Raw genomic sequence first — 25,958 nt, 5'->3', positions numbered from 1 at the left:
TAATGTAACTGTCCACAAGATGATGCACTGTTACCCTCTAATGTGTGTGAGTAACGTGTTGAACATCGGGGAGAGTGTCTGAACTCTCTCTGTTCTCAGAAATGTTGGGTTCTGGAACGAGCAGAAGCGGACGCCGCCCTCTGAACACTCTGGAACGCAGGTTGAGAGGGGTGAAAGTGGGGTTAATGCTCAGCTCGCTGGCACAGATTGTAGATTGGCAGAAAAGCAGAGGATCTTTCATCTTTTTATCCGTGAGAGATGCTTAAATATTCATGAAAATGTAAAGGAAAACTCTACTGATTGATTGAGCTGGAACAGTATATTTCAGTAGAGGGGAAAAAAAGTTCAGCGGATGTGATCCAATGTCATGATTTTAACCCTTTTTTGCGTGTGTGTGTGTGTGTGGAAACATGAGCCTGTTGACAGTGGAGTGTGGGGTTTTCGCTGTATGGGAGGCGTCCTGAGAGGCCGGGCTCACTCCGCCGCTTTCATCTGTCAGTCACAGCCGAAGATTAGAAGATATCAAAGGTCGCCGCGTCGAGCTTCTTGTGGCGCCGGCGTCCGCCGGGCGGCCGGAGCTCTGTTCAGGGCCGGCCGGCGCGGCGCGGCGCGGCGCGGCGCCGATTCTGCCCGAGTCGGCGCCGCGGCGTGAATCAGACACACCACGCGTTCATTAATGCGGGAGGCCATTTTTTTTTTCTCTCCCTCACACGTCGCCTAAATTATGAATGCGCTGTTATTTGTTTACTCCATGTTGGACTGAGAGATGTGCATTATTCATCTGCTCCGACAGGAGAGACAGCAGAGCTGGGGAAAACATTAAAACCGAGCACACTGTAACAAGGACATTTCTGGGGATTTGAGCAGCCACGCACACGCAAACACAATCATCGACTCGCTCTCAATAAGCCGGTTTCCAGCCCACCCTCAGCAGAAAGCTGCCTCACGGAAGGAGCAGAGCGAATCATATCCAGGACAAACTGCGCTCCCCTCGCCGATCTGACGCTCTGATCTCCACACTTTGTTTTAAACGCACCAGACAGGCCGGGCCTGTGAACCTAATTACATTCCTTTGTGTTTTCCTCCTCAGTCCTGAGAGATGACTTCCGGCAGGCGCCGAGCGACGTGGTGGTGGCCGCCGGCGAGCCCGCCGTGCTGGAGTGCGTGCCGCCGCGCGGACACCCGGAGCCCGCCGTGTCCTGGAAGCGCAACAACGTGCGCGTCAGCACCAAGGACGAGCGCATCTCCGTGAGTGATCGATCGGATGAACCGATGGACACAGAACACACCACCACACACACACACACACACACACACACACACACACATATTGAGAAACGGCCTGATGTTGACAGCTGGACTCACGTTGGGATCAAGTCACACAAACACTTCAACCGTTGCACATTTTCTGATGATTTTGCAGCCAAGAATTCCAAACGTATCCAGTCAGTTAAAAATGGCTGACTGTCCAGAGCCAGGTTATTGCTCGTGTTTGATTAGCCAGGTATGTGCATGAGCGAGCTTAGCTTTGGGTTCTGGGGTTTGGAGGGTGGATCTCAGTTTGTTCAGCTGGTTCTCGTCATCTGGAGTCCCTTCAGAATTTTGTGTGGAAATCACAACATGGAGACAAATGAAATAGCATCATCATTCAGAACTGGCTGAACGTCTGTGGTCCAGTTCAGTTTAGAGGAACTCGCGGCGAGTGAATTAAAGAGCTCAAACAAGAGTTAGCAAACTCTTACGGTGAACACATTTCGACTGCTCTCTCAGCGGATCGAATCACTGGCATGTTCGATTTCTCCCGAGATCCTCTTCTGATGCAGCCTGAGCAATAAACTTCCAAATATTAATTTACTACCCTAAAAATAGACCAGGAGTCTGCTACCGTTATATTTACGATATAATATTTAGGTGTTAAATATCTGAAATTAAAGCATATATATGTATCAAAAAGAAATTGCTTTACATACTGAAGACTAACCTGTTATTTGTAATGTTTCATAGGTACAATTTCATTTTTTTATTGTGTCTTCTTTTTTGCTTTTGTAGCCAATTTAACCAATTTTTCATTTATTTTTTCATCGACTTTTCTCATTTTCTCTGATTTTATGCATGTTGGCTATTTTAGTGATTGTAGTTATTTATATCTATTGCGCATTCCCTAATAGCTATAAAATGTGTTTATTAGCAATTTTAATCTTTTTGCCATTTTTTTGTGATTTTATCAATTTAGCTGGTTTTCCTGACTTATTATTTTTTGTGTAGTTTGATCTATTTAATCTGTTTTTAACAATTCTGACTGTTTTGCCTTCATTAGCCAGGAAATTATGCCACTTTTGAAAAACCGTATGGTATGCTCATAAAATATAACGGAAAGCGAAATGTTCATTTATACAGAATTTTCTTAAAGGTTCAGAGAAGTCTGCCAGGTGACTCCTGAGCCGACTGAAATCAGATGTCTTGCAGATTTTCATTCAATTGATTCCTGCACGTTGCAGCGATGCGGTGAAACCACGCCGTCCCCTCCGGGACCAGCCTCACCTCTCATGTCGGCTGGTTTCAATTCCGCCCATTTTTTCCTGCGCCTTTCCCATCGACAGTAAACGTGAAATCTTCAAAGCCAACAGAGAACCAAAGCTACTAATAAATAATGTCTTATTATTATTATTCTGCGCCTGCAGCCCACACGCACCTTGCTGATGTAAATACTTACCAGTGCATTAAATGTGTATGAACACACAGCTGAAAATAGTCCACAGTGAAGCACAATGCACTCACTGCCATGCTTCAGTCAGCTGCAATCAAACATGAAAACTACTCTCACCGCAGCTTTACATGGAGGGACTTCACACTGGATTTCAATAAAATATTCAAACTATGTGCAATATTATTTTTATTCTGGCTGTTTCGCTAAACAAAAGCAGAATCGTGTTTATAAATGCACCATAGAATCTCTCTCTGCTTGTTTTTCGGGGATCTATAAATGTTGCAACATTCAGCAGAAGTCCGTGACGTAAAGTGGGAGAGAAACCAATTCGAACAGACAATAGTTTCAATGGATCTGAATGCAGACTTGTCAGGACGCTCCAGACCAAAACATGCCTTTGAATCTGCTGTCACTTCACCGCTTTTGTTCTCAAGCGTATAAAAGGCAACATCTGGACACAGCCGAAATCAATCAATCAAACTTTATTTTTGCATTTTATGCAGATTAGTTGAGATGAGGACGAGAAAACAGGACGAGACAGAAGAGGATTAAGAAGCCAAATGAAGTATGACTGTGTTGTTGTGAATATGGGATGTCAAAAGCTGACAGATGACGTTGTTGTGGTTTTGCATAGTTTGACCTCCGTTTAATGCAAAAGGTTTGTCCTGATCATCAAGTTGTTTCTGTCAGCCAGTGGGAGAAAAATACAGGTTTTTCCTTCATTTTAAAGATTGAAACATTCACTACCATCTTTGCATAAATCAAACTGTAAGATTATGCGGCCAAAACATCACAGTTACATGCAGAATGCGCCACCTCTTCACAATAGCTCATATGGTGCTTCAGATGCGGAGGATTAATGTTTTATAACAGAACGTTTTCCAAATGTGCTGTTTTGCATGAAAGCCTGAGACAGCAGTGGGCTCTGTCCATTTGGCGTCTTTATTCAGGACATGCTTGGGATTAATCGTGCTGTCGTCGTGCTGTTTCTCAGATGCGTGGGGGCAAACTGATGATCTCTCACACCAGGAAGAGCGACGCTGGCATGTATGTTTGTGTGGGCACTAATATGGTCGGCGAGCGGGACAGCGATCCCGCGGAGCTGGTGGTGTACGGTAAGCAGAGCGTCCCTACGAGCCGATGGCGCCGGAGGAGCGTGAATCTCCACGCGCAGTCCGAGCCTGTTCTCCTGCTTCGTCCGCAGAGCGGCCCGTGTTGGTGCGGCGGCCGGTCAACCAGGTGGTCATGGAGGAAGAGACGGTGGACTTCCTGTGCGAAGTCCACGGGGATCCCGCTCCGACCGTGCGCTGGCGGCGAGAGGAGGGCGAGCTGCCCCGCGGGAGGTGAGGCGGGACCGGTGAACGGGCTGACTGAGAGCTTTCAGCGCCCGTGACCCAGAAAACACATGCAGAGTAACTGCTCATTAATTCATGGCTTTTTATTAGTCTACTAATATAAATACATTAATGGAAAGAACCAAAGAGGATTCATTAGTGGGCTGAATCGTCCTGCGTCGTTTAAACTCACTGTAATGCACTTTTAGTTAAGCCCATTCAGTAATTACATTCAAATTATGACTTATGAATTATTGCTTTTGAAACATTTTCCAAACTTAGAGTAAATAAATGGTTGAATTGGATCACATGCCGAATGGGCACCATATGCACAACAATGAAAATTCAATTTTCTGAAAAGTTTTGTGTTCATACAGCAATGTTTTGAAAAAAATCCAATTTTGATTTTACATGAAAACGCCAGAAACGGTGAAAAAATACAGTTTTCATGTTGGACCAAGTCCAGGAGGATTTGGACTGGGGGTCGAGTCCGTCTGCTGAGCATGTACGTGCAGAATAACTCACTGCATGTGCAGGAACGGCGTTTTCAAAAAGTTGTGTTCCCACAGAAATGGAGCGTTTTCAGAAAGATGCGTTTTCAGTGGCTCCAAGGACCGTTGTCACTGAAATGGACAAAACAAAAAGAAGAAGCTTTAGTGTTTTCACTTGAAAACATTGTCGCATTGTCGATGTTTCTTATTCTACAAGCAACAAGCAACAATCATTTCAATTTACATGTGATAGAAATCAAAAACAAAGTGTCTCAAAATCTAAAAAATTCTTAAAAAACGCCGTCTCGTGTCTGCAAATTATGATTCAGTCAACGTTGAGAGGTGGGACATAAAGTACTGAAAAGGTTGGAGGTCTGGGTTCGAGTCTGGGTTGGATCTTTCTGTTCTCTGGTTTGCTTTCATAGTACAAATATCATTTGTTGTGTGTGTGTGTGTGTGTGTCTGTCTCTTGGTGTTTGTCCTGCGGTGGACTGGCGACCTGTCCAGTCTTCTCCGTGCTCCTCTGGGTTCTGCAGCGTCGCTTCCCTCTGAGAGCTAAAGCAGAAGATGGATGGGCTTTATTGTATCCCTGTAATGAATTCATGCAGATGCATTGTGATGTGGTTTTTCAAGGACTCCGAAGAGCGAGGCCTGGTTGTAAGCACACGGTTTATTTGGAAAGTCAGACAGGCGAGGGTTTAGAAATGCATGAAATGATGCACAAAACAGCAACAACAGTCTCTCCTGTACGTTCAGCCAAGATCATAAAAAAAAAGCAGACATTCGTTCACCACTCATTTGTTGCAAAACTATTTTTTTTCCACCTTGAAGTCAGACGTAGAGCAGAGATGGACGGTTCTCCAGTCTCTGTTCAGTTTTAAGCATCGTATCGGTGTGTGATTTATGTTGAGTGGAGCGATAGTGTTCTCTTCATCAGGAAATCAAACTACGTTCTCTTCATTACAGTCAGCTGAAATGAGACTAAACGAAGAGAAGAACTGGAACAAGACGAGTTAATACAAATTACAGACGAGCCACAGATTAACCAGAACATGACTTTAAAACCTAACCGAGACAATATTACAAGGATGCTAGAACACAAGAATAAAGACATAAATAAAGACCAGAAAAGACAAAATCCCTCAAAATGGACAAATGACACGTTCTTGTTTTGTCAAAACCATGAAGTTTGACATCAAATGTGTGCAGCGGAGCGTCCACGCCCTGCAGGTTCAGTTCAGGGGACTAAACCTGGCCACGGCTCCTCCGCTGTGGCTCGTTTGAACGCTCTGTCATCAAACCTGGGCGCACACCAAAGAAACTGACTGAGCGCCCCTCAAACGGCGGGTCTTGGTCCACTTCCAGAATAGTCCTGGTGTGTTTTTAAATATGAATGCATCGCGGACAAAAGACATCTAAAGAAAACACACATAGGACGTTCGTTCCAGGCTTCAAAACCATGAAAGATGCTTTCATGATCTCTGGGCTGCTACAACTGAATCGACAATAATCCCACAAATGTTGCGCAGCCCAACATAAAGCCCTGCTGCTGAAGTTAGGGAGGCTTCATGTGTTGTAAAAGCATCTGAAATTCCTTTTTGTTTACGGCTTTGTGCTTGATGTCAGTGTTTATGGACAAAAGTGAAGCGACGCGTCGTGACGTTCCGGAATGTTTCTGTACAGATATGATTCCGCTCAAGGCCCCGGCAGTCAATACGCAGCTGCACTCGGTGAAACAAGCGACTCCGGCCCCGCCTAAAAGATCGCACTGAATGCATTGTTTGATTATGCGTGCAAAATTCATCCCGAAGTGTAAATTGGTATAATTAACAGTGTCTGGAAGGTGTGTGTCAGATTTCAACAGAACTGCAATCTGCTCGAAACGAAAAAAAAAAAAGAAAGAAAGAAAAACTAGCAGCAGGCATTAGTTTCATGTTTATTTAACAAATGTTATTTGTTTGGAGCTGAGAAGTCGAAGAAGCAATCACAGAAAACACGCGTCTGCTGGTGGAACACGAGGCTCTTTGTGCCGGTCGTCCTCCAGCAGCTCAGCTCCAGTCTCACCGTCCACTCTTTCTTCGTCAGTCCTTCGCTGGCCGTTCTTCCTTCCTGGAGCATTCTCGATTTTGCGTCCCGGCAAACCACCGTGGGAGACGGGAGACATACAAGCATCAAAAAATACATGCACATATGGAATAATATACACTGTATAATATACTTATTATACATAAATCATAAATCAGAAACAAGAGCCTCTTGTAACTTACATAACCTTAAGTAAACTGACTTTTCTTGCTTGTTACCTAAAAAACAAATAAGTTATTTTTACATTTTAATTGAGCAACAATGAGAGTATGATTAGTGTTGCTCAAAGGTTTGAAGTAGTTTAAGTACCCATCAAAAAGCACAGTTTGAGACTCTCTTCAAATCCTGTAAAAAGTGTATTTTTAAAGCCGCAGATGACGTGTATTGTCCACTTCTTACCAGGTCTAGAAGAGAGGTAATTAAAACTTATTTCTCCTCAAAAGCTGAGTTTCAAACTAACTTTGTTCTGCTGGCCTGAAACCACGTATGAAGCATTTATAAACCTTTAATTACTGAGAGGAATTGTCATGGAATTTATGCCGGGCGGTGACAGATAAAATGTGGTTTAATCAGTGCATGTATATCTTCTGCATCTGCTTCTTCTAAAAAATTATTACACCTTTTCTGCTGCGAGCGTGAAACAGATGGTAAATTAGATTTTATGCGGTAATAAAAATGTCTTCAAAAGTCTTAAATTAAACTTGGCGATTGCAGCGGAAATCTTGTCTTGGGATGTTTATCTTTTAGTGAGATTTAAGGTGTGTTGTGAGCGCCAGCGCGTCTCCATATTGAGCACTGATTATAGATCTTATCTTTTAACGCAGGCATTGAAAAGGCTGACCAGAGCCTCGGAGTCAGGGCGGTGTGAGAGTGTGTTTGTCCACTTTGAGAGCAGATAATTGGAAAAAAAATTGAAAACGTCATGCAATTGTTGTTTATCATGGCTGTCTTTCATCTTTCACTTTTATCTTGTATTTCCAATGTCTCTCCCTTCTGTTGCTTATGATCCTCAGAATAAAGCGAATTAAAGCCATTTCTTCCGCTGTGTACCTTTCACAGATGAGACGGGCCGAACGGCCTGAAGTCTGTTTGTGCTCGGTGATTGAAATGATCTTGTTTTGCACTGTAAAGACGTAAAATGTTTATTTTGTTGGGAGTAAAAGTAGTTACGGTTGCATCAAATGGATTGTGTTTGAAGAATCTCCCTGGAACTGGTGACAACATCGAAGATCAGACGCTTTGTTCCACTTGTTTCAAGATAATGTCACCTGATTGGGTGAAAAAAAATAAAATAAAAAAAATCTCCTTGCAACATGTTGATTGACAAGAAAAGAAATGACATTATCTTGTTCTGCTGGCTCTGATTTTCCTCCACTCTGCAGATTAGTATGTAGATTTTTTTTTTCTTTTTGCCATGCTCGTGCGTCAGATCTTTCATTGTCTCCTCTGTTTTCGTTCCCAGGTTCGAAATCCGCAACGGCAACAGCCTGCGTTTGTTCCGCGTGAAAGAGCAGGATGAAGGGACGTATACCTGCACGTCTGAGAACAGCGTGGGCAAGACGGAGGCCTCGGCCATGCTGCAGGTCCACGGTGAGGCGCGCGCCATGCATATTGCATATGAGCGCACGCAGACATACTTAGACATGCATAAAGACAAACCAAAAAAAAAAAGAAAAAAAAAGAAAAGAGAAATGGTCTCAAGCCAACGCTCACATAAAAGGTAGAGCGAGGTCACATGGCAGCAGCATCCCACAAAGCCTGTTCTCGCTGGACGGCCAGAGCGGCGTGTTTTAGCGGGACCCTGTCCAGCGGTGCTGCCGGGAGCTTATGCTAAACCGTATGGATTACGCCATTGACAGATGTTTGGTAGATGTGTGCTTTAACTCACTGCCAGAGAGCAGTCTGGGTATTAATAAGACATGACTCTCCCTCTCTCTTCCTGTCTCTTTATCTCCCTTCCTCCCTCCCCGCCTCGCTCTCCCTGCCCTTTTTTTTCACTCTGGCTGTGTCTTGGTTTAAATAGTCTCAGACGACTTCATCCACTAATGCTTTTATCAGTGTAAATGAAATCCGAGCTGAGCAGTTTTCTATTCACTCCTGCCTTCTTTTTTTTTCCCCCTGGTGTTCTCTTTTTTTTTTCCATGCTATGCTTTTTTTGTTTTGTTGCTCAGCGTTTCATCCATCTCATTAATTTTCCATCTCTCTCCATCATGTTTCAAACCCTATCATCATTCCAGTCGGCCCGCTCCGTAAGTTCACTTCCCATCTAATTCAGTTCTGAAAAGAAAGCTCATTTATTCAGAAAGAGAGCCCGTGTTGCTGTCTGTATGGTATCCCTAATGGTTTTTAAAAGCAACAATCAATGACTAATGGTGTAAATAAATTCCTCCATTAGGTGCTGACATGTTGACAGCACGCCTGTTGCTGCAGTCGGCCGTTAAGTAAGCTGCAGACACGCAGACTTAATGTATTCCAGATTAAAGACTTGTATGAAACACACATCTGCTGTGTTGAGGGGAGTGTGTCAGGATAATGTGACACTGTGTAAATCCTCCTCTCATTTGCAGCTACAGTGGAGCAAACTGCAGCTGGAAAGCTTTTAATTACAATGAGAAGTGAAGTCTTGTTTGACTTGATGTTACTCAACATTTAACCTCAAACCATGCCTGCATTAATCTGCTCCTGTTGCATTTATTACAGCGATCAGTCACTTTGACGAGCATGCACGGGCTTTTACCTTCTGAATCATGGCGTAGGGTTATTTTTAAAAAGGTTGTGCTTGCTTTTAAACAGCTGAGAGACCTGAACAGTGTTCCAGTTGATGCCGGGAAGTGGAGATTTTCTGTCTTTGGCTTTAGTACAGGTGAAAAAGCCAAAGCGGTTTGATTCTTTATTTCCCATAAAGCATCTCTAAGACTCCACAGAGAGTAAGTAGCATTATTTTGTAGGTTCTGCAGGTCACCTCCGCCTTGTGGTATTACTGTAAAACCATCAGGGCATATTTCAGGTGAAGTGAGAAAATGAATGTTGTCTCCATACAATCTCACCAAGTGTTTCAAGGATATAGAGAAAATATAACAGTGGGAAATTATGAAATAATTTGCCATTAGAAGTCATAATTTCAAATAAAAAATCCCACTGCTTGTAGCTGAGTAACTCTTTCGTGAGTCGATTTGCTGTTCTGGATCCCCAGACGTGCATATGTAGTCACAGTGGTGCAAGTTGTTGTAGAGTAGCGTAGCCTAGCTGTTTGTTTGTTGACTTAATTGTTGTAAAGTCATAGATATTGTCTGTAGTTTCCTCATCCTCGGCTGATTTCTGTCTTTTAACCACGGTGAGCCCCCCGACCTGCTGCTGCTCCGTGTGGAGATCAGGACGGACGTGCAGCTGGTGGAGACAGCGGCAGACCACATGTTAAACAAACAGAACCAAACTCACCTCAAACATCCACCTCTGCACATAAACCCCCCAATGTCCATGTCCATGTCATATGTTCAAAGCTTTTATGATCGTTTAAACATTTTTACGTAGTTGTTTGGCTCGCCATGTGATTTATGTATCAAAATATGCTCGTATATACCGTCTGAAACCACTAGATGTCTCAGTATGACAGCAGAATGCCGCTAAAGTGCCACCAAAAACCTCCATTTCTACTGTATGTGTCGACCAAAAAGAAAGCTACACTGTAGGATTTTAATTTGAATATCCAACAGGAAAGAAAAAGTTGAAGAGATCTGAGAAAATAGCTTGGGACTGGAGAATAGATGTGACTTATTCTTATGGTCTAAAGTTAACTAAGAGAAAAAAAAATCAGAATTTCTGCCTTTAAAAATCCTTTAATTTCAATTCTTTTCTCATGAGTCTTGTATAAGATTGACTTCACTCTTTCAGTTCCCTACATACTCCTGCTATTGTTATTTGCATGAAAGTGCCTCATATATGGCGAACTGGCAGCATTGTTTGACTTTTACTTACATGACTATAATTGACAATCAATCTGTCGTGTATCGATTTACTGATTTAGTGGATGCATCAATGAAGTGTTGTGACTGGAAGGAACCAGCGGTTTACTAAAGCAGAGCTACAGAACGGGCCAGTGGTGGTCCAGAGGATAAAGAGGTGGATTTGAGCTTAGAAAGTCACAGGGTTGAATCCCACAGCAGACAGGTCACCATCTGAGTAGGATCCTTGATTCCCATGAGCAACATAATGCAGCTGCCCGTTGATAGGAAAACGCAGATTTCCCCAAGGAGAACCATGCTTGTTCTTATTTTTAGTTAGAATATGACCTTGATGTTTGGCATGGCTGTTTAATTAAGCATTTTATGACCAATATCACTTCACTGAATTAGGTAGAAAAGCAGAATATGGTTACTCTCTCAATTTATTCTCATATATTTTTGATTATATCAAAAAGGCAAACTTCAATGCATGCTCTTATTCTTTCTCAAACAATTCAAATCACAGGAGATAACTCATTCAGTGTATTTAAGCTGAACTCGTTAATGATAACAGCCGTGTTATAGCACTGTTCTGAAGGGAAGCGCCTCGTCTCCACTAAATGATCCATATTGTCCAGGTGAAAACACACACTTCTCTAAATGTGGTATTCTAATATAGGTCTGGTCTGATTATTCCTCCAAACAGCAGATAAGAAATGAATTCCATACAAGGCTGTGGAGAATGATTATCTTTCCCACTGCAGGCACCATTTTTATCTGTAATTCACTAATTGGGGAAGAAAGCCCTTCTCCAAGAAAAATATGCTCTCGCTCAGACGGTCTATTTTACAGCAGCTGCTAGTCAGCCGCAGACAGACAGCTAAGATATATCTCAATAGTTCTTATGCAAATTAAAAATGATGATTCAAAATTACCACTGAGAATTACCACAGACGCTCCTGACAGCAGCTGAAGCGGTGAAACAAAACTTGAAAACGTTTCGGAGAAGTCTCACGACTTATTGACGGAGAGGTTCGGCTTTATTTCCAGACGTTTCAGCATCTGAAGGAAAGAACATCCACCAAGACGTCGTCACAATGCTTCCACGCTGATCAAAGAGCGCCACGTGTTCGGCAGCGCGCCCTCCGTGTGAATATTAAGGCACAGATGAGTCAGATCCCGGGATCTCGTGGGTCTGGAGGGAAACGTGAGCGGTGCTGGTGCGTGCGTGCGCGTACGGAGATTTGCAGGGAGGATGAGTCCGGGCTGGAGAGGCTTTGGAGGGAAGTGAGAGCCAATTATCCGGCAGGCGGGGAGGTGGAAGGCAGTGGTCAGTGTAAATCTACGGAGGGTAGGATGATGAGGAAGATGATGGGGATAACGCAATGATCTGACCCGAGCTGGAAATTGGCAGCTCTGCCTCAACCTTTTCCAAAAATAACTGAGTAAATGCCATCGTAGATGGCGCTTGGCTTGTGCTGCAGTGTTTTTTTTTTTTGTTTTTTTTTTTCCTGGGCGAGGACACGGAGGTGATTTCTCTCATTAAAAGAGACAGGGCTGCGAAAGTGCAGCGATAGATCAAAAAGCTCAGAAGGTAAAGACACAACTCTTAAATCTCACTTGTTAGGAGCTAATGAGATATTTATTGATGGAGATCAGGGTTACTAGCAGGGGTGTGAAGTTACTAACACATTTTACACAAGAATTAACAGAGAATTTTCATTTTATGACTTTTTACAGTTCTGCTGCGACATTAGATGGTGGGTTTGACTTCAAGCCGTACGTTTTGACAGTTTTATATGAGCTATTAAATGCACCCCTCTGAGATTAATTTTGTTTTTTCTTCCTTCCTGTCAAACTAATCTTTATTGGACTCTGTTTATTCCATTACCCTTTAGCAGAGTCACATCCATGGACTGGGAATCGCTTGACTTCCAAACTCAGTATAAAGTTGATAAAGCTTCACATAGTTTCAGTCTCTGAAAACGCCTCAGACTGACTTCCTTTAGCCTTTATTTAACAAAATCAGAACAGTGTAACATCCAGTCAATCCAAACTTCAAACAACAGATATTTCTGACACTTGCTGAAAGCATAGAGTTTTCAACCATTTTCAGTTTGCGAACACAACACCGAGGCCCGAGCTGAGCTAGCAGAGATGCTGCCGTGCTAGCTAGCAAGCTAGCTTTAGCCTGAAAGCCGTGCTGCCGGGGTGAGTCTGTGAAAACATGCAGAATACAGCAGCCCCAGCTTGTTTTGGACATTTCCCTGTATTTTGCAGCAGAAGGCGTCTTCATAATTGGCTTCATGTGGAAACTGTAGTCATTTGTGGCTGTCATTCTTTGATTTTGTGAAAATACAGACCTTCTCATCATGTGCGCTGTGCGCCACAACAGAAACACTTTGAACTTTAGATTTAAAGGCACCATTTCACCTGTCCAGCCCACGCCAGATGAAACTGGTTTGTATATCGCTCCTGACATAAAATGTGTTTGACACTCCTGATATAGAGTCAGACACTGTGGGCCTTTAAATCTTTGTTTTAAGATAAATAATATTTTTTGCTTGAAGTGATTATTCACAGGATTCCTCCTTTAAAAGTGTAAGAAGAACAATCCACTCCTTCCATATATTTTGCTTAAACTACATTCCTTATGTTTATCTCACTCTCAGATACTAATCTTTGCTTCAGCACCTGAATTTCTCAGGTTTGTGACTCTACAAAACATTATTTGTAATACATCCTTAAGAAATATAGAGCATAACTCTACTTGTAATTGTTAGATACCAATTTTTATGTATTGTTTAAATATCTCCAAAATGTAAAAGTAAGTGAAAAATCATACTGGGAAAAAGGCTGATCCCTAGATCGCCTTTGAATTGTTTCTTTTGAGATAATTCTGTTTATATTAAAGCACCTCCCCAAACAGTGGAATTTAATTTTGAGCATACTGTGAATCAGCAAGCGCGTTTGTCCCTCTGGAAAGCAGAAAAAGGCAGGAAAGTGCAGTCTTGCTGGATGTGCAGTCTTCCAGCCGAGCAGGGAGCTGCTGTTGTGTGGTGTTGGTGTCTCAAAGTGGTTTACACCGTTTGAATTGTGGGCTTTTATCCTTTCAAATGTCAGATTTGATTCAGAATGGGTTCAGAATGCAGCGGCGGCAGAGTTCACCCACACAGACCGCATTCATGCTGGCGAGCGTCAAGAGGTTAAGTGAAGTGAAGAAAATGAACACTTCTCCCACCGTTAATTAAACAGATCAGAAAATCAGCCGCTCGCGCCGTGAAGAGACGGAATTTAAAAGGCAGGCATTTTCATGTAGAAGCTTCGCCGCGTGGTCACATGCTCCCTTTTCTCTCCTCCAGTGCCGCCTCAGATTGCTGCCAAGCCACGAGACCAGATTGCCACCCAGGGAAGGAGCATCACCTTCCAGTGCGGCACCACAGGAAACCCTCCACCTGCCATTTTCTGGCAGAAAGAGGGCAGCCAGGTAAGAGGCAGGAGCAGGAACCCTCCTCCAGACCTCCGTCCTGCAGCATCACACACATCCAGAGGATCCAGGGAAGCAAATCACAGGATGAGGGACTGTGGACATGTTTGCTTCTCAACAAACCTCAGGTTCTTTCTTTTTTTTTATGTGCTGTTGGGAGATTTTTGTTAACTTTGCTGATACTGTATTGTTTAAGTGGACTTTCACACCTTCTTTGTTTTAAAGGCGAGAATGACTCACCACAACACGAGCAGGTTTTGTCTGATTTAATCCTGCTTTTTCTGACACCTTTTTTTGGGTTGCCCACACTCTCCCAACACATTTTTTTTTTTACAGGCGAGAGGCGAACAAGAGTTTCCAGCACATTTGCATTTGGCTGAGAGATACGAGTAGAAACAAAAGTGTTGGAAGATATTGCAGCATTGCGTTGGCGAGGAACGCGTTCTCCCGTTTGCCGCTGCGGTAGTCCGACGGGGATTCGGGGTAGGGTTGAGTAAGTGGAAGAGAAAGAACGAGGGCTTACGCAGGAAGCACACCAGGTGTGGGAACTGCTACTCCGGGGCAAACCCGCAGACAAACGCTGCCCTCCTTCCACATGCACTCTACGCTGCTCAGCAGCAGCTGGGACGGCCGACTTGGAGGAGAGGCTTCAGATGTGGCGTCAGAAGACGGTTGGAGAGCAAACAGGAAGTTCAGCTACAGATTTTTTTTTTTTTTTTTTTTTTTTTTTTTTTTGTGAATAAGCTCCAGTCTACGAGGCGGTTGAAGCGTGGCCTGGCTGTTTGTAGAGGTTTTTTGCTGTATTTGGAGGATTATCTGTAGCCTTATAACCTTGGTCCCTCTACTGGAGTCTAAGCCTCTTAGAGGAATGAAATGGATGGCTGAATGGATTGATGCATCCCTTCCCCCTTGTTCACATCCGTCTCAGTTACAGAAAAACAGGGTGGGATTGCTATAAAACGTCTGTCAGTGGGCATCGACCCCAAAAACAACCAATCAGCTCCGGGTTCTCCACGGGTTGTGTTTGGTGGCACGTAATGTATTTATATGTAAACATGTGTCTTTCTTGCCTTTCCTTATAGAACAACGACTTATCGGAACAGCAGTTTTTTTTTTTAAGCCTTGATCTCTTTCTTGCCAATAACTTACAACAGCTGTTACTGGACAATGTTTTTATTATTATTATTATTATTATTATATTCTTATTCACAGAATGTAAATCTCAGACAGTCAGATGTACTTCGTGGGCAGACATCCAGGCAGCGGGACTCCGTCTGATTGGCCAATTGCAGAGTATAGATGCACACATCACTCACATTCTGGGTTGTCTGGAGACACGTATTGTCCTCAAGTGTTTTTGGCCTTTCAGACTAACCTGGAGAGTCCAAAGGAAACCCATGCATGCAGGAACACCCTCGCCTTGAGGTGGCAGTGCTGACATTTACCCACAAACCTTTACAAAATCTGTGAAAACCTGAAACAAATCCTGCTTTTCAGGGTTTTATTTTATTTTATTTTATTTTATTTTATTTTATTTTATTTTTTGCCAAATATAAATTAGAATATCATTGCAATCTCATCACATTAAACCTGAAATATTCTTGCTGGGAGTCGAAGGTTCTAACCCATAAACCACCAGCCAGTAATGATACGAATAAGAATAAAGACAGGTTTCAAAAATACTAAATATATATTGTGTGTAACAGTCAGTGGATAAACGTGGGACTTAAGAAGAAATGAAGACAAAGTTTATCCCGCCGTACATTTGTCTTCTATACCAGCTTCATGGCGGGGGCAGGATTCAGCCCCTCTATCCAGGTCACCCGTCCACCTCGCCCCGTGTCCCACAGAGAGACAAACCTACAGCTGGTTTAGACTCACCGGTTCATCTGACAAGCCTGTCTTTAAACTGTGTGAGGAAACTGGAGTCCAAATATGAAAAACTGGACCGACACTAACACTGCTGCACCATTAAGAAGCCTTAAATAAAGACATGAACAGAGGAGCTGATAGGCTTGAAAATGACACAGCGAAGTCATCGACAAAACGATGCAATCGTTTAATCAAATATGATTAAATAATCAAGATTGACTCATTGATCATCCGCGTTTGTGTGTTCAGATGCTGTTGTTCCCGGGCCAGCCGCCGTCACAGTCGGGCCGTTACTCCGTCTCCATGAGCGGAGAGCTGACCATCACCGACGTCCACCCCGAGGACTCGGGCTTCTATATCTGCCAGGCCATCTCCGTGGCCGGGAGCGTGCTGACGAAGGCGCTGCTGGAGGTGGAGGGAGGTACGGCTTCGATCTGCACAGTCACGCTCCCACCCGGGAGAGCTCTATTCTCTACTCTGTACAGTCGGCTAATGAGCACAAAACATATTAATTACTTAGTAGGTGCACAACAATAAGGCTCATAAAGACAGAGAGAAAACACCGTTAAGAGGCCCCATGCTGGATGAGCGATGAATTCAAGGCTTAATGTTCTTCCTCAGGCAGCTTGTAAGCACCAGATTTAAGCTTTTATGCGGCTTATTGTTTTCTGCCTACTAAGCATCTAAAGCATTTTCACCCCTTGCACCCGAGCGGCTGGGAACTTTTTAATCATATTTTCTGCAGGCCTTTTGTGCGACTCCCAGATCAATTTTTCCTCTATTTCTGCTCCTGTGTGTGGCTAATTGGAAAAGAGACGACAGCCCGAGCGTAATCTCCTGCCTTCCCTCTCTCCCAAAACTTGCAGGTCCCTCCGGTCGTATCCCCCCGATCATCCGCCAGGGACCGGCCAACCAGACGGCGTCTCGAGGCGCCACGGCGCAGCTGCACTGCCGCGTGGTCGGCGGAACCTCGGTGAAGATTTCGTGGGACAAGGATGGAGAGAGACTCGAGGGGAAACAACCTCGAGTGACCTTGATGGAGAACGGCACGCTGCAAATCGCAGACGTGAAGGTGTGTGTGTCTGTGTGTGTGTGTGTGTTTGGAAGTCGTTTAATGGAAAAGGGTAATGAAAAGGATGATTTCTGAAAGCCAGTCGCGCCTTTAAATGGAATGAAAAATAGCCTGATTGAAAATACAAGAAGAGAGTTAAATACTGTAAACATCCCCGTCTGATCTCCGTCACCTCCGCTGCAGCCCACACGCCAGCTCATTTTTTCTTATTTACATCAAGAAGCTCCATTTGTGTTTGTAAAATTAAGGTGAGACCGAGTTTCAAAGAGCAGTCTCTCCGAGGCAGCGCGCATCTCCTCAGCACAATTATGTGTTCGTGCGGTGTGTAATTGTAATGTTAATGAAGGGGCTTGTTTGTAAATGCTAATGTGTTCCACTTTGACGGAGGAGCAGCCAGAAGCCCCTTTCTGCCGCAACCCCACCTGGAGGTCAGGGAGTGGACGCAGGACGCAGCCAGAGCGGCGTCGTTTTTGTTAATTGACCGGCGATAGATGATTAATCATCTAACCGGCTTTTAATTAATCTCCTGGCCGGACCCGAGCGTCTTCACCTCCTCCCTCGTCCTGTTCCTCGGCAGCGGAGCTCAGCAAAACTTGGAGCATTAGGGCTCGGTCCAGCGCACCGCTGAGGCGGGGGAAATCTGCCATGCCAATGTGCTCAATGGAACAGAAGAGATGCATTAGTGTGGCATCGAGGGGTTGACAAAGAAAAAAAAAAGAAAGAGGGGAATGGAGATGACGAGTGACGGACTAAAAATATTTATCCCGCCGATGCCCCCGCCCGCCATCAATATTTTAGCAGCAGTGGAGTCATCTGAAGAAGTTCACCTGCCCACACGCTGCGCTGTCTGTCAGCCAGAGGTCAGCGCTGCGGCGGGTGATCTCATATGGTCTGACGACGGGCTCGGAGCCAGAGCAGCGTCACGGCGGGCGAACGCCGAGCGCGCAGCCACGCACACTCCATCATGTACAGAGGAGGGCAGGTGGAGCGCCGGGCCTCAAGGTCTTTCAGCTGCTCGGGAGACTCTCCGCCGCCGGTTATTCTGCAGTAACAGCGATTAAATGTGTGTTTGTGTGTGTGAAGCCTTGGAATCAGATTGTTTGTGAAACAGACACGGAAGGAGTTAAAACTATTACAGTTATCTTGTCCAGCGCAGCACAGCTGGATCGGACTGGTCTTTCACGCGCAGTCGGTGTCCTCACATCACTCTGCTTCGTCTTTATGCGGGAGACGTGACAGCATGGCAGCTGCTTTTGTGGGGGAGGAGATTTAAATATTAATCCAAATTGTTGAGCAAAAGGACAAGAATGTGCAAAACTCCAGCGGCTGCCCCGCCTCATATTTACCTTGGGCATATGAGAAGATTAAGCTTCCGCTGTCAACAGTGCAGCTCAGAGAATTCTGAGGAGTTACACACAATTACGAAGGGAAGGAATGTTTGTGTGTCTCCTGATGAGACGCCAGCAGGAGGAAATCACGTGGACAGCAGCAGGTAAATAAACCTCTCCAGCATCAATCACTGTGGGTGACTATTTGATCAAGTCTGTGGTGATCAGGTTGAGGATTCCCTCTGGAGCCACAGTCGCATCAGGAATTACAGCGTTAGCAGAATTGATCCGTTGGGGAGCAGCAGCACAGCGGAGGAGACTTCAGGCCACTGAAATGTGTTTTCCACTGTAAACTCCTTCCCGCATTTCTGAGAAGGCTTAAATATAGAGAGAAGAATGAGATTACCCCTTCAGAAAAAAGGTAATGAGCAGCATATGATGCATTTCTTTTGCCTGCTTCCCAGTTTTGCAGTTCTCCGGAGCTCTCTGGAGCCTTCCCATGCCTCTCAGTCTAATTTTACAGTCTTTACTGTCACTGTTCTGCTCGATGCTGGGAGGAAAAAGTTTTGTTCAGAATGGCAGAATGAGTAGTTTGGGAGCTATTTGTGAACAAAATTTGCTTTCCAAAGCTTTATCATGTAATATTGTGTTTTTTTTACAGCTTGTCGTTTCTCCATGCGAAGCCGATGTCGTTGCAGAGACGAGTGCAGATGCGGCCTTGACTTGCTTGTCATGTTTTCAGCTGTCTCAAACTCCGTAACTTCATAAAGTTTCAAGAAATTATCTCAAAAATAAGCTGTTTCTAAGTATGTCTATCAGCTTTTGGCATGATTACGGCTGGGATTTTAAGGTGATCAGCTCAACTACCACAAACAGTTATTTATTGGGAAAACAGTTTTACAAAATCTGAATTTTGAATTAAAAAGTAACTTTAAAATCTCTCAGGGATTTTATCATTTGTTCCTGACGAATGTGCTATGTTGGACATCACTTTTAAATGACCATCTTTTTCCCCATGAGGGCCACCAAAGAGCTTCACTAGGAGGAGGAACATTTCACTTTTTGAGAAGAAACAATGATTTAAAACATCTAAATGGAGGGTAAACGCCAACATTATTTCGTTTGTTCGCAAGTACTGAATTTATGGATAGAATGATCGAATTAATGGTTTTGACATTCGAGGAAAGCTTCATTTCATTTCCTATAGATTCCCGCAGGCGTTAAGATTAGTCTGAAAACATTATGAAGGCTGACATTCACTCATGTTTGACCCCATGGGGAGTTTCTGGAGAAATGTTATGGGGGCTTGTCCTCCCACACTTCGAAAATCACCGCCGCTCAGCCGCACAGAAGAGAACAACCTTCAGCGCTCAGGGTGAATGTTCCTTCAAACACTGTCAGAAGGATTAAGAGGCGAATAGGTAAAAACAGGATTTCGCTATAAACTCTCCTCGTCTCTTCATTTGCTCGGTCGTCCCCGTGCATCCAAAACATCCCTCAAAAAGCGAAAGCGCTCGCAGCGCTTGTCTTCCCGGCTTCCTTTGTGGAGCCTGTCTGAAACGCTGGCTGCTGTTCCAACAGGACTCTGACTCGGGGATGTACACGTGCGAGGTCTCCAGCATCACGGGGGAGTCGAGCTGGAGCGGGATGCTGACTGTCAGAGGTACTCCGGCGAAAAGTGGCCACTCTGTCGTTCTGTGACACTTCACACTCCGTCACTCACACCACACCTCCGCACTCCACAAGACGCTCGCTCGCTCTTCAAAGGAGCAGGAGCCCCGGAAGGACAGAGTTCTGATGAGAATCAGCCGCTGACGCTCCCTGTCTCTCCAGAGGACGGAGCCTCGTCGCCGTCCAGGGTCTCCGAGTTCATCCAGCTGCCGGGGCCGCCGCAGAAGCCCGTGGTGACGGAGGTCACCAAGAACACCGTCACCCTCACCTGGCAGTCCAATCCGCACGAGGGCGGAGCCGCCGTCACCTCCTACATCATCGAGGCCTTCAGGTACGCAGCGCTCATCGGGGGTGTGAGCTGAAGTTCCTGATTTGCAATTAAACCAACACACTGATCCTTTATTGGCTTTGTGCAGCTGACTGCGGGTGAATGACGGGTTCACCCGGGGCCGATGCACACGAATAACATGCAGACTCCACACAGAGCAGCTTCGAAGCCTGAAATCGCACCAGGGAGGATTTAACTTCCACAGCATATCTGAGAATGTTACTGTGGACACATAAATATATGCAACATTTGTGTAATTTAGAAAAACTTTGTGAGACTTGATAACAGCAGAAATATTCCTGCGTTGTTTCTCTCCAACGCCTATTGCTACAAATCACAGCTGAATACAAATGAAACTCCAAACCAGAATTTACAGTGAAATATAAATACGCTAATAAAAATAAAAGAATGGAGTCTAATGGCTGGAGCTGGCTGTTCGTAGAACCCAATGGGAAGGATCTGGCTGAGCTCGGAGAAGGAGAAACTGCTCTCCACATGAAGACGCTGCTGCTGCTGCTGCTGCTGCTGCTGCTGCTGCTTTTGTTCTGCTTATTTCTTTATTTGTGGTGAGAACCTGTTTACTGATGATGAGGAGGCTTTCTCTGGGATGAAGGTCATGTAAGAGACTTGACTGCCTTCACATAAAACTATCAAGCCAAATACATGTAGATGAAGGCAAAGGAACAGAGTGAATTACTGTAATTGATAGTTTTATACATGACATAACAAAATGCAAAATGAGAGAAAAATTAGTGTGAATTGTGTAAATAGTCCGTAAAACTTGACTGAAGACCTCAGATTATGAGCTCATGAACACATGACTGATTAAAGTTCCATTTATAATACATGAACAAACGCACGGCTATAACTTCAAGTTATCAGTTCTTATATAGTATTTGTATTCCTTTCTTTTATTTGATCTGTTTTTAATATGTTTATGTCATAATTATCTATACTAAGATGCATGATTTACGGACAGAATGTACCATGAAGCCTCGCATGCTGCTGATTAATGGAAATAACAGATAAAAGTCAGTTGGGATGATTCATAGAGTGTTTGATCTGACGAGGACTCCATCTGAATCCAAAAGCAGTCAGCAATTATGCTTTGTACTTTAAATAGGTGGTGATTCTACAATAGACTCTTGAGTTTGTCTTTGATTGCATATTTTACCACCCGAGCAGTCTTAACATGAGTCACATTCACTGATTGGCTCCCATAATAATTCACTGTACACGTTCTGTACTTATGTTGAAGGACAGATACCTGTGGTGAAAAAAAAAAATGTAAAAATAAAAATACAGATTATTCTGCTTCAGTTTCTCAAAGCTAAAAAAGTACAGGTACTGAACCACTACTTTATAGTGAAATAAAAATACACCAATAAAAATAAAACAATGGCATCTAATGACTGAACCCTGCTGAAACTACTAAGAAAGAAGTAAAAACTAATTCTGTATTTACAAGTTGTTTATGCACATTCAGTGTCCATCCATCCACGATAATATTGTGAAGTCTTGGAATAGATTTAAGCATTTGATGTTAATATCGAGTTTTTGTGATTTTTAGCATAAAACAGTGCTCTTTCTCAGTTTTAAACCAGACACAAACCAATTAACTCGACTAGTCTTCTCTTTGCTTGATGTTTTAGCTTCGTGATCCTCACTTCCTGCTGTTACCAGACATGATCTTATTTTGAAATATTCCACTGCGGGTATAATCTAGTCCAGCGGGTTGAGCAGATATATATTCGTGGAGAGTGTGAATACATCGCGCATGGAAGCAAACCTTTTGTGGTTAATTAGATGTTTCATTGTGAATGTGGTTTAAATTTGTGATCTGCTCCACGTGTGAACGTTCACACATTCTCACTCTTTTGTCAGACTATGCTTGGCTGCATGTAGATTCTTTAAAAGGGAATAATCATTTTAATGTAAAACTATGGCTAAGCTGGATGATAGTTGCTGTGGTGCCTGGTTAGTAGATATCTTAACCATGGGAACTTGGCAAAAATCCCTGTAGTATTAGTCCTAAATGCATCTATCTGTCCATATCACAGCTTTTTGTTGCTCTTTTCCTACATTTGTGATTATTGGTAGCCAAAAAAATTAACATAAATTTGGTGCTTTTCTGCATTCTTAATGTGACTTTTGCTCTGCTTTTGCTTCTCCGTGGGTGAAAAGTTCAGCAGACACTCTCTGCTTTACTTCCCACTCCCGATAAAGGTCTCACCGTCTGACTGACTATTCCCACATAATGAAGTCTTCTTCATTTGGAGTCATTAGAGTTTGGAAATGACTCATCTCTGCCCGAGGGAGCGACGGCTCTGCTAAGTGACGCCGGGGAGGGAAAACCGTGACACTCGCTGCATCAGTGTTTAGCCGCGTCCTCCCGAGGAGAGCCGCGGCGGCTCTAACAACCGACCGCAGGCCGCGGCCAGGCGGGCGGACAGTGAGTGAAGAGACGAGACAATTACCGCCGCGGTCAGCTCGGCCTGTCCTGTCCTGGGGCAGCGGAAGGAGGGGATGAGCTGGAGAGTTCACTCATTAGAGGCAGGAGAGAGGGAGCAGGGCACGCACGCACACACACACACACACACACACACACACACAAACACACACACACACACACACGCTTCTATTTCATTGTGGCCCGTCTTTACTCTGAAGATCCTCTCACGACTGCACGCTCCACCACCGTCAAATTACTTGTTTTTTGTTTTTTTTTTTTCCCGTCAGGCATCAGTATGAACTAACAAATCCATTCCTGTGGGGTTTTTTTTTTGTTTTGTTTTTGTTTGTACAGTCTGATCTGGTATACAGTAAATTTCTAGACTCTATAAATGTTTTAGTTTTTCAATGAGAATAAAACCTTGATGGAGTATTTATGTGAAAGCAGCCACTGTAGATTCCACTTTAGAAATCCATTTCCAGATGCTGCTTTTGACTCGGCTTAAAAGGAAAAACAGTTCTCCCCCCCCAAAAAAAAAAACATTTGGTGAGAAGGTGGCATTGAGGATAGTGGGGGGAGAAAAAGGAATATCTGTGGCCTGCTTGGTGTGATTACCTCGCCATCGCCTTCTCCAAGGAGTTGAGAAAAATGCTGCACGGCGCTCGCGCTGTTTGATGGCGGCCGTACGTGCGCAGCATCGGGCCGCTGTATCCACGCCGGACTCATCGGGCCGCCGTCGTTAAGCCCGTCCGCAATAAAAGAGGGAACGAAACCTCAGGCCTGTTATGTATTCATGAAATGAGATGAGTCTCGCACACCTGAGAGCAAACAGATGGATTATTTCACTTGTTTTTTTGTTCACCGCAAGAAGATTTTGGGGAGAAAAAAACATTTGCAAAGAGGTAAATAAAGAGATCAACAAAGCAATCTTTATTTAAGTGTGAGTGCTTCACAAATGATACAGCAAACATAATACATCCATACATACATAATGAAATATATTTATATAGAATTGAACAAGGAATGAATGAATAACAAATATTTACATCAGAGGTCTCAGTTGAGCGTAGATACTTTAGTTTTTTGCGGAGGAAAGCACAGACCTGTCACCTTTCACCTCATTGCTGGGATGCGGAGCGTCCGGCGGATGTTCGGCGGTTATTAGCGGACAGCAGACGGATCCCGGATTCTCCTTGTTTTCACCCTTCATGCCCGGAGAGCTCTCTGCCGGTTGTTGCCGCTGTTGTCTGCAGACAGATGTGACAGTGGGTAATTATCTTCTCATCTGACTCCTGCAAGCCAGTAAAAGAGCGTCCATTTCCAAGCGCGCTGCTTCAGTCGGCAGAACACTAATAGCCTCTTAGTGTAATTAAAGGTCTTTTATCAGGGCAAAACAATACAAATTATCTGGTTTCCTGCTCTTCAGGCTGGTTATTTGTTGGATGTCCTTTCAGCCGTCATCAATTGGACTGTGAACTTGTGGACATCATTTCCTGACTGAGCCGTGGATCATTTCTTGTTGAAAAAAGACAGAGTTCCTCATTTCTAGTGAAAATAATGTTGAGTTGCAGCTCTCAGGGATTTGCACCCTGGCTGTGAGATCTCACACATGGTTTGTCTGATGCCAGTGGCATTTAGAGAAAACGTTTTCATGTCTTAATGAGGTGAATGCTGTTACCGTGTGGTAGGTGTGTTGTTTTAAGTCAGGTCTCTGGCTGTGGCATTTTTTTAAGATAAAGAAAAAAGATTGATAACAAGAGCAAAGCTGAGAAACTGCATTTTACTGAAATAAATTATGAGCCAGAAACCAAAAATGTCTGAACTGCCAAGATTTAATCACAGTCAGGTGATTTGTTTTTCTCTCCCTTTGCTGTCATATCGTAAAATTATTACAGATCGCATAGCTTAAAAATGCTATTTCCCACTTAAACGCTCACATGCTTTCATCAAATTAGACTTTTTTCCACCTTCTCTTTGGGTAATGTGAGGATTTCTCCACTTGGAAGTGGGAATTCCCACTTACACACATCAAAAGCACATGAATGTTGAAGTGATGGCAAAGAATCGTGTTTCTGGTTCCAACTTCTTGGTTTTGTGTCAACAGTGTTGGAGGAAACGATGCTGGAACATGAAAAAGAAAGCTATAAGCACTTAATACACATATATACATGCGTTTAAGTGTGGTCAGCTGTTAATTGGTGCTGCGAACCGCTGTATGAAAGCGAGGTCACGCTGGGGGTCATGTTGTACTAAATATCAGCGTTTCCTCACATGCGCTTGAACTCACAGAGGGGTCAGAGGTCATGGCGTTGTCTTGTTGCTGAACCTCAAGCTTTGCTGGTTTAAAGTGTTTCAGTGTTTCCTAATGAGCAAAGTTTCTGGGATTTTTTACTTTGCATTTCGTTGCTGTTTGCAGTAGCAGCGTGTGTGTGAATGGGTGAATGTGATAGTGCAGTGTGAAGCGCTTTGGGCTCTGCTGTAGCATTGTAAAAAGCACTATATAAGGTCAATATCCAGTATAGATAGATCATATCTGTTGTGCTATTATCATTTTGAGTTGACGTCTCCTCTCTTCTGATAGTTTTGGTTGTGATTCAGTTCATTTTGAACAGTTTTTCGAGAAGATTTGGAAGGTTTTGATCAGTTTTACTTCAGTGTTGATTAGTATGAGCTTTTTTTTTCATATTCTTCTCAGTTTCTGCCCCAACAGTCTGCACATCACCACCTAAGTTTGCATGTTCTCCCTGTGTGTGCCTGGGTTTCCTCCAGGGTTTCCTGGTCGTAAACAGCTCAGTCTCAGCAGGATGTTATATATGTACGAGTAAAGGTTGTTTTAAAACTCATTTTAGTTTAAATTCACTCTCATTGCTTTTTTGGTTTCATGAGTTTATGAGTCCTCCAAGCCCGGAGTTGCTGTCAGTCCCCTCATCCCCGCCTGGGACCGTGTCAAAGTGTCCTTGGGCAAGACATCGGACCCCGTGTTGCCCCCGATGGTGGGAACACCGTGCATGACTGAGCATGTGAAGCGCTTTGAGGCTGTTACATAAGTGAAGTCCATTTGCCATGGTGGCTCGTGTGGTTTAAACGCAGGAGGTCTTCAGTCTTCCTCAGTCTGACTTCAAGGGTGCTGCTTCTTCCATACCTGCTGAAAAATTAGCTTTAAAAAGCTCTGCTTGTAACAGGAGTGCAA

At 43.9% G+C, this 25,958-nt stretch overlaps 1 protein-coding gene across 1 annotated transcript in view; it reads left to right on the top strand.

The window, feature by feature from the left end:
- LOC115400308 (roundabout homolog 2) overlaps nucleotides 1-25,958 on the top strand; it is a 74,449-nt gene that overhangs the window by 29,893 nt on the left and 18,598 nt on the right. The window contains exons 3-11 of the mRNA XM_030108102.1: nucleotides 1,091-1,248; nucleotides 3,702-3,822; nucleotides 3,912-4,050; nucleotides 8,080-8,207; nucleotides 13,921-14,045; nucleotides 16,167-16,338; nucleotides 16,784-16,989; nucleotides 19,899-19,980; nucleotides 20,151-20,319. Coding sequence (XP_029963962.1) covers nucleotides 1,091-1,248; nucleotides 3,702-3,822; nucleotides 3,912-4,050; nucleotides 8,080-8,207; nucleotides 13,921-14,045; nucleotides 16,167-16,338; nucleotides 16,784-16,989; nucleotides 19,899-19,980; nucleotides 20,151-20,319 — 1,300 coding nt within the window. The remainder of the gene's footprint in view (nucleotides 1-1,090; nucleotides 1,249-3,701; nucleotides 3,823-3,911; nucleotides 4,051-8,079; nucleotides 8,208-13,920; nucleotides 14,046-16,166; nucleotides 16,339-16,783; nucleotides 16,990-19,898; nucleotides 19,981-20,150; nucleotides 20,320-25,958) is intronic.

The sequence above is a fragment of the Salarias fasciatus genome, chromosome 14 (genome assembly GCF_902148845.1).
Source record: "Salarias fasciatus chromosome 14, fSalaFa1.1, whole genome shotgun sequence".
Lineage (NCBI taxonomy): Eukaryota > Metazoa > Chordata > Actinopteri > Blenniiformes > Blenniidae > Salarias > Salarias fasciatus.
This window is presented reverse-complemented; position numbering and strand designations above follow the sequence as displayed.